General features: G+C 38.2%; 1 protein-coding gene across 9 annotated transcripts in view; it reads right to left on the bottom strand.

Annotated features, from left to right (window-relative positions):
- Positions 1-12,740, bottom strand: part of dst (dystonin) — a 135,148-nt gene that overhangs the window by 89,451 nt on the left and 32,957 nt on the right. For 7 of the 9 annotated variants that reach the window (XM_066696823.1, XM_066696826.1, XM_066696821.1 and 4 more), the window contains 3 exons: positions 9,449-9,538; positions 6,212-6,289; positions 5,421-5,513 (listed from right to left, as the gene is read on the bottom strand). In XM_066696823.1, coding sequence (XP_066552920.1) covers positions 5,421-5,513; positions 6,212-6,289; positions 9,449-9,538 — 261 coding nt within the window. Of the gene's footprint in view, positions 1-831; positions 2,041-5,420; positions 5,514-6,211; positions 6,290-8,211; positions 8,248-9,448; positions 9,539-12,740 lie in introns of those variants that run through there. The other 2 variants (XM_066696819.1, XM_066696820.1) reach the window with 2 other exon arrangements.

The following is a 12,740-nucleotide window of genomic DNA, read 5'->3' as shown; positions in this document are numbered from 1 at the left end:
ATCAAAGCCAAGGACAAAAGATATGTTTTTCTTTATTATATTTCTTTATATTTTTAACCACTTTCAGTACCAACATAATGATGAATCAGTTAAATGCAGATTAAAGTATTTAAACAATCAAGTTTAGATCTTCATCCCATCAGAAATTAGCAACTTGCAACTTAAAGGTAGTTTTAACAAAAACATTTTTGCATATGCTTAGTGTCAGTCATTAAAACAAACTTAGGTATCAAATTCCTTTCCTCTTTTGCCAGATTCATTCATTAACGTTTAAAGTCAAGTTCCAGGAAAGTTTATATAATTTGGTAACCCGGAGTCCACAGTGTACCACTTTAAAAATAAACCCTCTAACAGCCAAAATACATGTCATCTTCACTTCCTGACGAAATAATTCCTTCGGAAATAGCTGCTCTCAAAAATATTTTTCAGTCTGTGGTTCGCCTTAAAAGCCTCCTTGTTTTAAAAATGGTAACAATGACATCACAGTCGAGCAAGTTTGCATTTTTTAACTCACACACTGTTCCCCTTTTCTCTTTTTACAGTGCCTCTTTCAACAGTCCATAAACAGAGCATCCACACAAAGGTTGCTACCAAACTGCTTTAATTTTGTTTGTTTGTTTGATTTTTAAATCGCTAGGCCGTTCCATTCTGCATTCAGTAAACAGACAATATACATTTAACGTTGATTCATTGTGTAACTCAACATAAAGAACACAAAAATATATTACATCCCGGGCTCCCTCTACTGTAGCCAAAACAAACAAATATCTTTCTGGGAAAAAGATGACAACAGTCAACGATATATAAATAAACTTTTTTTTTTTTTTTTACCTCATTCTCTTCTGAAGTATATTCGGAGGATGCTTGGAAAGCATTCAAACATAAATCCTCTGAAAAGGAGCCTCCACAGTAAGAATAGGGCCGCTTGTTTTTCACATGTGCTTTTGTCTGCCAGATGCCTTTAGGAAGTCTAGGAGCTGTCACTTCAAACAGATCCCCAGTGCTTTCACTTTTCTGAAGCGTATGAAGTTCAAGGGCATTGACAAATGTTTTGGGCGATCCACTGCCCGACCTGTTTTCGACATTCGGTGTTTGAAGGAGGTGTTCAACAGCACCCAAGCTGACAGCTCTTTTGAACTTTCTACCATAATGTCGCTTCTCCAGCACGCCGTCTTTCGTTGAGAGATACTTAGGGTTTCTCTTGACACAGTGAAGCCTGGTGTCTGTGGTGGGCCGGTCTGTGTCCTTCTCTGGCAAAGGCACAGAGCAGGTTTCCTGAAACTCGGGGGAAGGTATCTGCCAACCTTTCTGCAAATACTCCCTGGTATCCTCAAACAGGTCTGGCTTTTTGTCCTCATAATCCGTAGTGGTACAATCCTCAGGACCACAAAGACGTCCACTGCAGTCAGTTGTATTTCCATCTTCCCATAAAATCCTTGTAGATGCATTTTCTCCCGGTAAACTCTCCCCACTCTGACTTGTGAGGGTATCTGTGCGTTGAAGATTCCCAGTTTTCGATTTTTTCCTCCTCTGGAAGTAACGTCTGCCTCTGGACTTCTCTGTGTGTCTTAACGGAGCCTTAGAGGGGTCTATGTAATACTCCTCAGGAGGACTGCGCACACATCCACAAACATTCCCCATCGCAGATGTCAGTAAGACATGCTGGCGTTTCCTTAGACGTGTTGAACTTGTTTATTTTTAGATAAAGACCCTTTGAGAAACTTTACCTAATCCAGACTCCTTCGGCATTCTCTCTGGGAGGCAGCCATTTTGCATATGGGATATGTATACTCAGGAAGCAGTGGCATTCAGCCCAGCAACAGTCTGTGTCTGATTAAACACTCCATTCCGTTTAGATCAGCCGTCCTCGGGAACAAATTCATTAAAACTTCTGCCACAGATTCAACAGGCACACTGCTGAAACGTCAGAGCCACAGAGCTCCTCTCCCTCTTGTCCCCGGCAAGCTTTCTGTAGCTCAGCCCATTTGACACAGCCAGGAGGAATTTTCAGTAACCTTTGAAACTATTTGACCACCAGCTGATCCAAAACAAACACCATAAACATCGCCCCGGCCACAGAAGAGGCACAGCCCAGATTTCTCCTGTTTTAACTCCAAACCATTGCGACTGAGATTCCACGTTTCTCCATCTTTAAGCATAAACACCCCTCATAACCCTCCTCTCTGCGGGGCTTGGCTAAACGTGTGGACTGCCTGCATTTTCAGACACATAATCAGTTGCTTGATCACTGCAAGCACGCATGAAAACTTTGCTCAGCAGATCGCCGTTCCAATAGCACGTGTCAGGCTCAGGGAATCCTGGCCAGGGACAGTTTAAAAATAACAGGACAGCAAGGGTCAACAAAAATGGTGTTGCCCAGCCCACCCTGAACAATGAGCTTTCATCAATGCTGTTAATCAAAGTTCACACAATACAGATTGCACAGGATAAGATGCCATATAATACTGTAAACCCCCGATTTAAGCAAACAAGCTGGCACTTGAGTAATCTCATTACCCTCCCAATGAGATGAACTTAACTTTAAGTGCACAAATTAAACGCATGATAAGCATCTGAAACATAAACAGTTAAAGGAAGTACACGGTTACTGCCAAAAATTTATACTTCACTGCAAACTGCAATTATTATTTTGGCATGTAAATGTCAGCCACTGAATTAAATATAATGCTGCCCCATGAATAATATTAATAATGATGTCATGACAAATTCCATAACGATATGGTTTCCTTTGCCAATTGTTTATTCCCATTTTAGTCTCCTTCCTTCAATTATCCAGGTTTTTCGTTTCAAATCACAAAAAGGGTCTGCAGTGAATTGTATTTTTATATTATTCTTTTTTTTCCCCGCAGTAGGACCAGTTTTGTATGGAGACTATTGGAAGTAGAGGCATACATTGTGCTGCAGAGACAGTAATGGGGGGGGTTTCAGTCTGTATGCGTTGTAATTTGTTTTGTGTAATGAAAATGGGAGAAGGTCTGGTTCGATGTAGCTAAAAAGAGTAGGAATGTGTTTTTCTTCAGAGTATTGAAGAGAAAACCTCAATGTCACCTCAAACGTATATTTCCAGTAGGGGTGGCTGGGTAATCAGATTAGATACTATAGTCCAATATCCATGACCGAACAACTTTGTATTGCATAGCAGCAAAGCTTAATTAGAACTAAAAATAAAGACTGAATGCTATAATATGCCTTTCTGAAGTCAATGACATTTGTCAATGACGGCCAGGAGAGCGCCCGTAACACTAATTATGCATATGCAATGTTATATCATTCATTTTAATCTTGCTACAGATTATAACAATATAATGTTTTATTGTTGCTACAGATAACAATAATACAATTTGTTAAACGGTTAAAATTGTTGCAATACTTTAAGTGGATGAATGTTACCATTCTTGGTACTCAATTGAAGACTGTCAGGATTTACTTTTTTTAAGCACTGCAATCACAAAACTTAAAAAAAATATATATAATTAAACGTAATCTGCCTTCTTTCAGTGCCTTCCCTAATTAAAAAGAGAGGTTCATTATGATCAATCAATCAGAGAGATTGTGAGAACATTCAAATCCTTGGCAGATGTCAGCATAAGCCGCTCTAAACCTCCAGTCTATAAGGGAGTGTACTCTCCCTCTTTCCTGTAACTCTTTTTGCTGTCCTTATGTCAAGCTTAACACTGATGAACATTTGGGATCCACCACGAAGCTACAGCCTCATTTGCCTTTAGTGAACATACAGTATTTCCTCTCACCAACAACATACAGCCCACGAAACATGAGCTAATGGGCGTCAACCCAAGAAAAAAAAAAATGTAGACTGTTCCAGGAACTGCAGGGCAACCATGGCAGAGGAATCAAAACATGGAACAATACAGCCCAGTTCACCACCTCTACGTGTCAATCAAGCTCTTCTTACATGTCCCTCAATATCACTGTCCTGTGACCAGCTCAGTGCTGCACCATGAGTTTGCCACTATAGAAGGCTGTCGAGTTGCCTTTGAAACGAAAAGGGTGACATTTGGCAGATGATGCCAATGTAGATGAAGTGAACAATGCCACGCAGCAAGTTCTTAGCATTTTGTCTTCACTACTCCTCAATAATAAGTTAAAACTGTCAAAATTAAATAAGACACAGTGTGAACTGTGGATTAAAACAGTCACATGATTTACTGACATGACCTGGAACCTGGACCTGGCACTATACAAGGAAACAAGTGGAAAAATCTTGGAGAGACTAGCAGTGGTTCAATAAAGGCTAACGATGATGATGATACATGCACTATTAGCATGTGCTATAGACAAAGTGCTACACCAAATACATTACAAGGTTCAAGTCTTGGTAGCTGGAGCAGTTTGCAAGATCAAGTTCAAGATCAAAATAAATGAAAATGTATTTTTCAGTGCCCTGCAACTCCAAAATCAAGAAGTAACAGGCTTATAGCCACCAGCACTAATGCCAAATGCCTTGCGTGAGAGTGACAGCGGCAGGTGCAAGCACACGCTCTTAATCTCCACAGCTATATGTCAGTATGGTTTATTACCTGAAGCATAATAAAACATGTTTTTATTCTTCTAGTTTACTTGAAGGTGTTCAATTTTCATTTTGAAACATTCAATCATTTCACAGGAGATAAATAGAACTAAACGTTGTTCAATCAGACTTTGAAAATCAGATGACAGGCGATCAGTTTCTTCCTCAGAGAAAATGTCAAGGCTTGCAGTTGTATTAAAAACACTGCATTCTTGCTGTCTACCTGCTGGTATTTTATTAAAGGAACAGTTCTTTATAGGTGTCAAAAGAGATTTATGCCTTCAACTTGGAATCAGGATAAACTAGAGTAAATAGTCGTTAAACAAATAATTGAATCAATCAATAGTCTCTAGCACAAATCATTTGACTACTCCTGCAATAGAACAGAATGCTACCATTATAGGACAGCTAGTAGAGCGAAAATCATCTGTTATCAGATATAAAAACCACACAACATTACTCTATGAGGTTATATAATAAACCATTTAATAAATGCTAGATTATCAAAGCAAAGAGTACCTTTGTAATAGCTCTACCTCCATATAATATTATTACACATAATAAGATGTCTGCAATAAGCATTTATTCCTAATTTTAATTTAATTAGAATATTTAAAACTAAAAAGCACCCCCCCCCTCCCTGCAGCAGACTTTGAGTCTCAGACAAGCATCATGTTTCAGACCATGAGGTCCATAAATCTGCTGATATACAGTAATATACACGGTAGTGCATTTATCTGTTCTCAAAATTCCTTGCATTCAAGGAAACACGGCAACAGTCAGTCAAGTCAGCCACTGCCTGTTATGATGGAAAGATTGTGCTTCTCCAATATAACAGAGTGCTTCCCATGTGACATAAATGCCAACCAACCTGAAAGTGCAGAATTATGGTCCAAATCAAACCCAAAGTCAACTTTGGGTTCCCATCTGTTATGTCATCATTCCTGATGTTAACCAGTTTCACCTGTCAATAAAATAAAATTCATGGTGAATAATTTGCAAAAGGAGAAAAAAAAAAAAAACTTCTAAGACTAGTAAAACTAATAATTTACAACTTGCAAATACACTTCAAAGCATGGATAAAATATAGTTCTAATAATGAGGGTTACAGGCCATAAAACCCACACTGCTACATGACTTCTGTTACAAGCTGATAAAAACGAAATACAACAGTAGAATAAATTTGAACTATAATACTGTAATAAATCTGAGTGAGTTCATTTCACTTTCTTCACAGATTGCAATTCTTACCAGCAGATGGCAGAAGAAGCCAATTCGCTTTTCAGTCCAGAAAAAATGCAGTCTTAAGGACACAGCTGTTTATTTTGTCCCTAATGTCCTGTTTCCGGCTGTATGCATCAATAACTCTGGGGTCATTGCCGCTTAAGATACAACACGTCATAAACATTCAGGATATCGTCCTTTAAAATGATCTCAAAAAACAACTGCAATTAATCATCTGTTATAATTAGGCAAAAACTTAAACGAAATTTAACAAACTATATATACTTTTTATTGTGCTAAGCTATATACTATTTTGTAGCGGTTAGTCTCTCAGGCCTTAACTGATGATTTCCCCATTGGTGTTAAACCAAATCGCGCCACCGGACATCAACGAGGGAACACAAAAAGCAGCTTCTGGCTTTTCTTGAATCTCCTTACCTGTCGCTTTTTTAAATAGTCCAGTGCGATCTGTACATTCTGCAGTCTGTGGAAGCGCATCCTGCCTTTCTCTCGAGGCTGTGGAGGGGGTGGGGGGGAATGGGAAGGCAGTTGTTATAGTAATACACACAGCAGCAGCACATCAATTCATTTCTCTAAACTTACAGGGAAAGTGTAGATCTTTCTCAAAGACAGAAAAATGTGTGACTGCCCAAATCAATGTTCATGGGAAAAAATGCTTCTTTGGTCACAGACACCCTATTAAATAATTATCATAATAATACAGTAAAACGTCCCCTGTATATTTCATAATTGTAACTAGTGGATTTTGCACATAGCACAATGTGTATATCATGTACAAGGGACCACTTGAGCAGTTTCAGAAAATATTGGGGTTTCCATACACTTGAATCAACAATTTTGCCCACAGCAAAGACAAAACCATTTCTCTCAGAGATCAGCTCGATGAAATCAGCTTTGAAACCAACAAAGACAGACAATTTAGGCCACAGCATGAAGTAATGAGACAAATGCATCACAATAGATTCCCTGTGTAAGAATCAATAGAAGCCACACTGAGATAAGTGTTTTTCTCTCGTTTTACTCCATTAAAACATTAAGCAAATGCTGCAAAAGGACTTTTTCAATTAATTTTAAATTGAAAAAAATCTGCTAATTAATTGAAAAAAAAAATTCTAAATATTTTGTAATCAAAGATTACTGGTACTTTTTCTGTATTAGTATTTTATCAAAAATAATTTGAGCTTAACTCAATAGTCCTTGAAATTATAATATTCTCTAATGGCTTTTACATATAGAAATATGTATTTTTATGTAATGGCGCAAGAGGCTTTTAAGACTTGACATACAGATCCAAGTTCAAATCCTCACATTCTTGTCTATGTAAATTCACCAGAAAGTTGTACTATTTTTAGTAATATTTTACAGGCATGCACAATTCTCATGTTCTTTCTGACTTTCTATGTACATTTTTATACATTGCACTGCATGTTGTAGTGCATTGACTGACGATGGTAGTTTTTTTACCTAATAAAAGTTGTTTTGTGGGCATCATTTGCCTCTTGGTAACTATGTAACAGTGTGTGCATCCATTCTAGAGTTTGTATTACATTGCTAGGATTCTTAGAACCTGGACTTCACTTTTTGAAGACTTTCAGAGCAATGAGTGCAGTGTTAATATCCTAAAGGGGGGTCATTAATTGTAATTTGAAACATAACAAGTCGATATAAAAACAATGTAAGCCCTCATCCAGTAAGGATTTGAACCTGAACCTTAAGCTCATAGTGTAAGCGCAGAACTTTTAAAACTAGGGTTGCCAACTCTAGTAGGATATTGTCCAGGAGGTTTTGAGAATATGACATGGCTTTTGCAGGTGACCAAAAAGCAATGGAAACTTGTTGTATAGTATAAAATGCAATCTAACAAGCATAAGAACAGCTTAAAGAGGGATAACCATTAAGCCACCTTACCAACAATGGGTTCGGTACCAAAATCCTCTTTCTAGCTCAACCCCTATAAACAAAGAAAGACTTGCAAAAGCTCTCCACTAAAGATTAGGGCCTTTAACCAGGAGATTAAGCTTGAATTCCTGGAGCCGCCTGAAAAATCCTGTAGGGTTGGCAACCCAGATTTAAACTCAAAGTCTGTCTGCATACTACAAAGCATATTATCATCTTCGATACTATTTTCAGCAGATCAACCAATATTTTGTGAAATCTATACAAAGGTATTTGCACTCTCCTCCTAAGTGAACCACCATCTTAAGGGAGAGAGGATTTCATTGCGCTGCAGGATGCAAATGTAGACATTATAGCTGTTCAACCCCATCGGAAAGGCTTCCTTTTTCACTCTCCGGTTAATCGCCACAGCACACTCTACATTAGTATGGTTATGGGAGGGGTGTGTCCACACCTACCCCCTTATCATCATCTGGATCATCCTCATGCTGCTCAAACGCACATGCTTCAGCTGCACTCACCAACCGCAGCGTCTTCAGAAAATCACGCTCCCTTGGCTTACCCACATATCAGAGATACGAGGAAACACAGGGAAGACACAAGACAGACAACAAATGAAAAGTGAAAGCATGAAAAGAAGGGGAAAAAATTGGATGGAGAGGAACGAAAGGCCAAACAGATGTAAACGAAGGAGGAGAAGGCCACACTGCGGAGAATTCTCCACGGAAGGAAACGTGTCAAATGTTTCGGTGTCGGGGGACAGTGGCGGCAGGCTTTCGGTAAGGCAGCTGGTTGCTGAGACACCCTTATTGAAACACAGCAGGTGTGTTACCCCATTAGAAAGCTCCAGAGGGTTTTAACAAGGGGTCTCCACACAGAGGCCATGGATCCTGTATCTGAGTGGCATTTCAGATATCCTGTTCATGTTTTAACATTACTATATAGTTGAACTGTTACCATTTTTTTAAAAATCATTAACAACTAGGCAAAGAGAGAGAGAATTTATGTTTCTAATGCAGAGTCCATTACAACCAGGTATTATACTCCCAACACAATTTATTAAAAACACAATCATTCATTGGCTTTGATTACACTGTCTTAATTCTCAGGACATTTAATTATAACAATGAACAGCATGCCCAATACCAGGCAACATCAAATCCACTGTCTTATTCCTCACTACAGGCAACTAATACTCCACAAAACTCAACAGCTTCCTATTAATTAAAGTATCTGAAAAACAATGAAGTAGATAGTTAACTATGTTCTTGGCATATCGCTCCACATTTACAAACCATAAATCCCTATGTATCACACAAGCCGTAGATTATAGAAATATTTTAGGTAGAGAAACATCACCCCTTAAGCTAAACCATTTCAAAGTCCTGTAAGAGTTCAAGTATATTTAGATACAAATGTTAAAACATGAATATACACTATTAGTATATTAGAACGAACATACAGAGATTTATGACCACAGCTGTATTTATGTTTAATGTGTAATAGTGGAAAAAATCCAAATTGAAATCTTACGATTTCTTTTCCCTTATCGCTATCTTAACAAAACAGCATGGTAAATGTCAAATTTAAACACATTTTCCCACAGGAGATCCATGTTGTATTTAAGAGAGCTTTAAATACAACTGTATTAAGAAAGGTAGGACAGCAAAACGGTACATAGTAGATAGTAAAGAAACAGTGAGGAAGAGAAGAGAACGAAAGTGGAGGGGATGGGGTTTCTTCTGACAAAAAATTTACCAGTGACTCTCCAGACAGGACCTCCAGCAGGGAGATCAGGTTATGTCCATCCCTAAGGTCTTCGTACAGATCATTCACATGTTTTCGTACCTAAAGGGGAACAACACAGTGTCAGAAAAACATTCCTGTGACTGGATGGGCGATTATGAAAGGAATGGTTGGCTAGAATCAATCTGTCAACTCTTTCAGTTGGTCTAATTCCCTTTCAGGGCCAAAACCAATTTCAGGTTATATCAACAGTGTTAACAGTCTTCATAGCTGGGTATTGGTGTGACTTTCTACTCCATTCTAACTTTTTTCAAAAAGGGATTCTAAATCGTTTTACTTATACCTGCAGTAAGAAAAGAAAGCTACCATTACATCTGCAATGCAGCCATTTGATGTGTAAGTATTTAACAACAGGAGCAATCTTATGGATTATGAATGCTGTGCAATCTATAATCTTCCCTTAAAAGCATCAGACTGTCAATATTTTTCCTTTTACAGGAAATAGGCACAGGGCTGAAACTAAAAATACTTCAGCTTCTCTCTGGCTTTGAATGAATGTATTTCCCTTCCTGTCCGATTTCCACTTAAACGGCAGCTTCAGAATCGCTCCTGCCACAGTGCAGCACCATCATGTTTAGGTGGCAGATCCTAGGGAGAGATTTTGTGTTCCAGGGTGACCTAATGTACATCACACTAGGAGGAAAATAGAGGAAAACCCCGATATAATGCGGTCCTCGGGAGCTACAAAATATTAACGCATTATAGGTGAAACAGTGTTATATTGAACTTGCTTTGGCCTCAAGCATTTCCGTTATTAATAGTGAGCAAATCATTTCTGTTAGAGCTAACATGGTGTATGTAGGAAATTAATCTGTTCTACAATGGTTGAATTGGATTTCCTTTCTTTAATTACAACAAATATTTTATAAGCTTACTTTAAACATACAGTGTATTAAAAACACTGCTAAATGCAGCTGTGGAAGGCCACACAGCAAGTGGTTTTGAAGGTGGCAAAATTGGTTGGTTGTAACAAAACAAATGAATGAACAAACTGAGCTATACATCAATAATGTTAGGACTTGTAATAAAGCGTGCAAAAAAACATGCAAAAAACAAACAAACAAACAAACAAACAAACAAAAAAACCTACAGCAATCATAATGTTGGGACACCAGCCCTCAGCTCCCTCAACTACACTTTCTCCTACTAAATGCATTCAGCCTGCTTTTATACCCTTGTTTCAAGAGCCCCACACCCAGATTGAACCATTTCCAAACATAAGGGAATAAAAGAAAACACACTCAAAATCATACATAAGTTATCAACAGCAAGACATCATAACAACACTTTAAATGCCAATAACAAAACAAAATACGAATACAAATGTACTTTTCAAACAAAGAAAACATCTTTGGAACATTATTCAGGGCCAGAGCATAAAACCCCTCAGAAAGATGGCCTCTGTAATGGCCTCATTGCCTTTACTTAACATGGTCGCCAACATCCTCACACAAACAAACCCAAGGTAAGTATTTTTTTTTATTATTATTATTTTTATTATAATCCCGTGTGCTGCCATACATTTTGGACAGGGACATACAATTTAGGTCTTTTGGGCTCAGAATTTGAGTTCACAATAGAACAAAACATGGCAAGAGTCACTGTTGTAAACACAGGGATGGGTCTTGCTCCATCACAGCAACCATGCTTGAAACTGTCAACATTATAATTTTAATTAAGAATTGCAGACAAGACTGTTTTTATGCAATGAAGATCGGAGTGAAAATTTTTAAATACTGTAAATGCGCTCAGCTTTGTGTTTCGAGTTTCAAAACAATTTTTGGTTGACCACATTATATCCAAATTCACATTCTATCGGGGTAGAGCTGTACATAACAAATAGTAACACAAGATCCTCCCAGTCCACTAGCAGATATCAATACTCCTTAAAACATTGTAATTATTTATTTTATCATTAAGCTCAACAAAATAAGTATGGAGTTGCTTATAGCTCTTTCCCCGAAATGGGAGTTCTGGAATAAACTCCTATAGGGTATGCTTTAAATGGGAGAACACCATGATTTGCGACTGCATTTGGGTTTCAGTTCACTAATATATTGCTGGAAAGTTGTGCCCTTGATGTTGATAGCAATATGTAATTAAATAATGAAAAATAACTGATGCCAAAAGGAATTTATAAAAGTCATGATACTACATATTTTCACACTATGAAGGTGTTGCTCTTTAAAATGTATTATGTATAACACATGACAGGTCCTGATAACGGGCACAGTATATTAGATTTTTTTCACCCTTCGTCTCCAAAACATTACATGTTGTTACTGCTCTCTAATTGTGTTGATGGCAGACTGTAGACTGGGCCTGTAGTGAATCATTTTTTTGGTTTCATTTACCAGACACACCTTAACCTAAAGTTCCCTCATACCTGCCCTGCCCTGCCTAATGGAACGACTCTTCCTTTGAAATGCTCTCTCCCTGCTGGCACAGCATGCCAGCCCTGCCCCTCCTGAAGCCTGTTCAAACGTATTCCATTTCCCTGAAAATCTCAATTGAAAACCCCAGCTATGATAGTGAACAAATTCCTGTAAAAAATAATCAACAATCTAATTACGGGCCATGCACACATTTCTTCAGTATTGCTTTTCCAAAAAGCTTCAAGCATAATGTCTGAATAAAGAGTGATTATATAAGAACTGAAAGACTTGGGGAACGCCAAGCCAAAAACAAAAAATAAGTGACAGGCAAACGACGGATTTGGCAATTCACAGCTGAATTACACATCTTGGGTGCTTTCATCAGCCAAGCTTAGTATCAAGCAAATTTCAGTATACTGTATATAGAAACACCCAAGCACAGACAGCTTCTCATCTCAGCAGCTTCCCCCGAACAAGCCCCACTGTGAACTCCGGAGAGCTTATATCAGAACGCATCATGTGACCTCCTCTCACCCCGGCCCATAAAATAATCCCTCCGGACAGGTTCAGGGACCATCACAGCTGTAACACTAAAATAGACGGTCTCTGCGATTTCTAGGTCATTTGAATTGTTTCAGTTCTCATGACTCAGCACCATAGTGGAGATTAATTAAAAATATTTGACAGGGAGCACTGATGTTTCCAACCTTCATTTATTTTTTTAACAACCTAGATGATGCTCATGTTTCGTGCAGTTATAGTATTTCAATAAACGATGCTTTTTTATTTTTGATGTATGCTCACAGTGGGGCAGTAATTATCTTTGGGAATTCACTCTCATCTTGCATGCAGACACATGATAAAGCGTC

Source organism: Amia ocellicauda, chromosome 23, assembly GCF_036373705.1.
Source record: "Amia ocellicauda isolate fAmiCal2 chromosome 23, fAmiCal2.hap1, whole genome shotgun sequence".
Lineage (NCBI taxonomy): Eukaryota > Metazoa > Chordata > Actinopteri > Amiiformes > Amiidae > Amia > Amia ocellicauda.
This window is presented reverse-complemented; position numbering and strand designations above follow the sequence as displayed.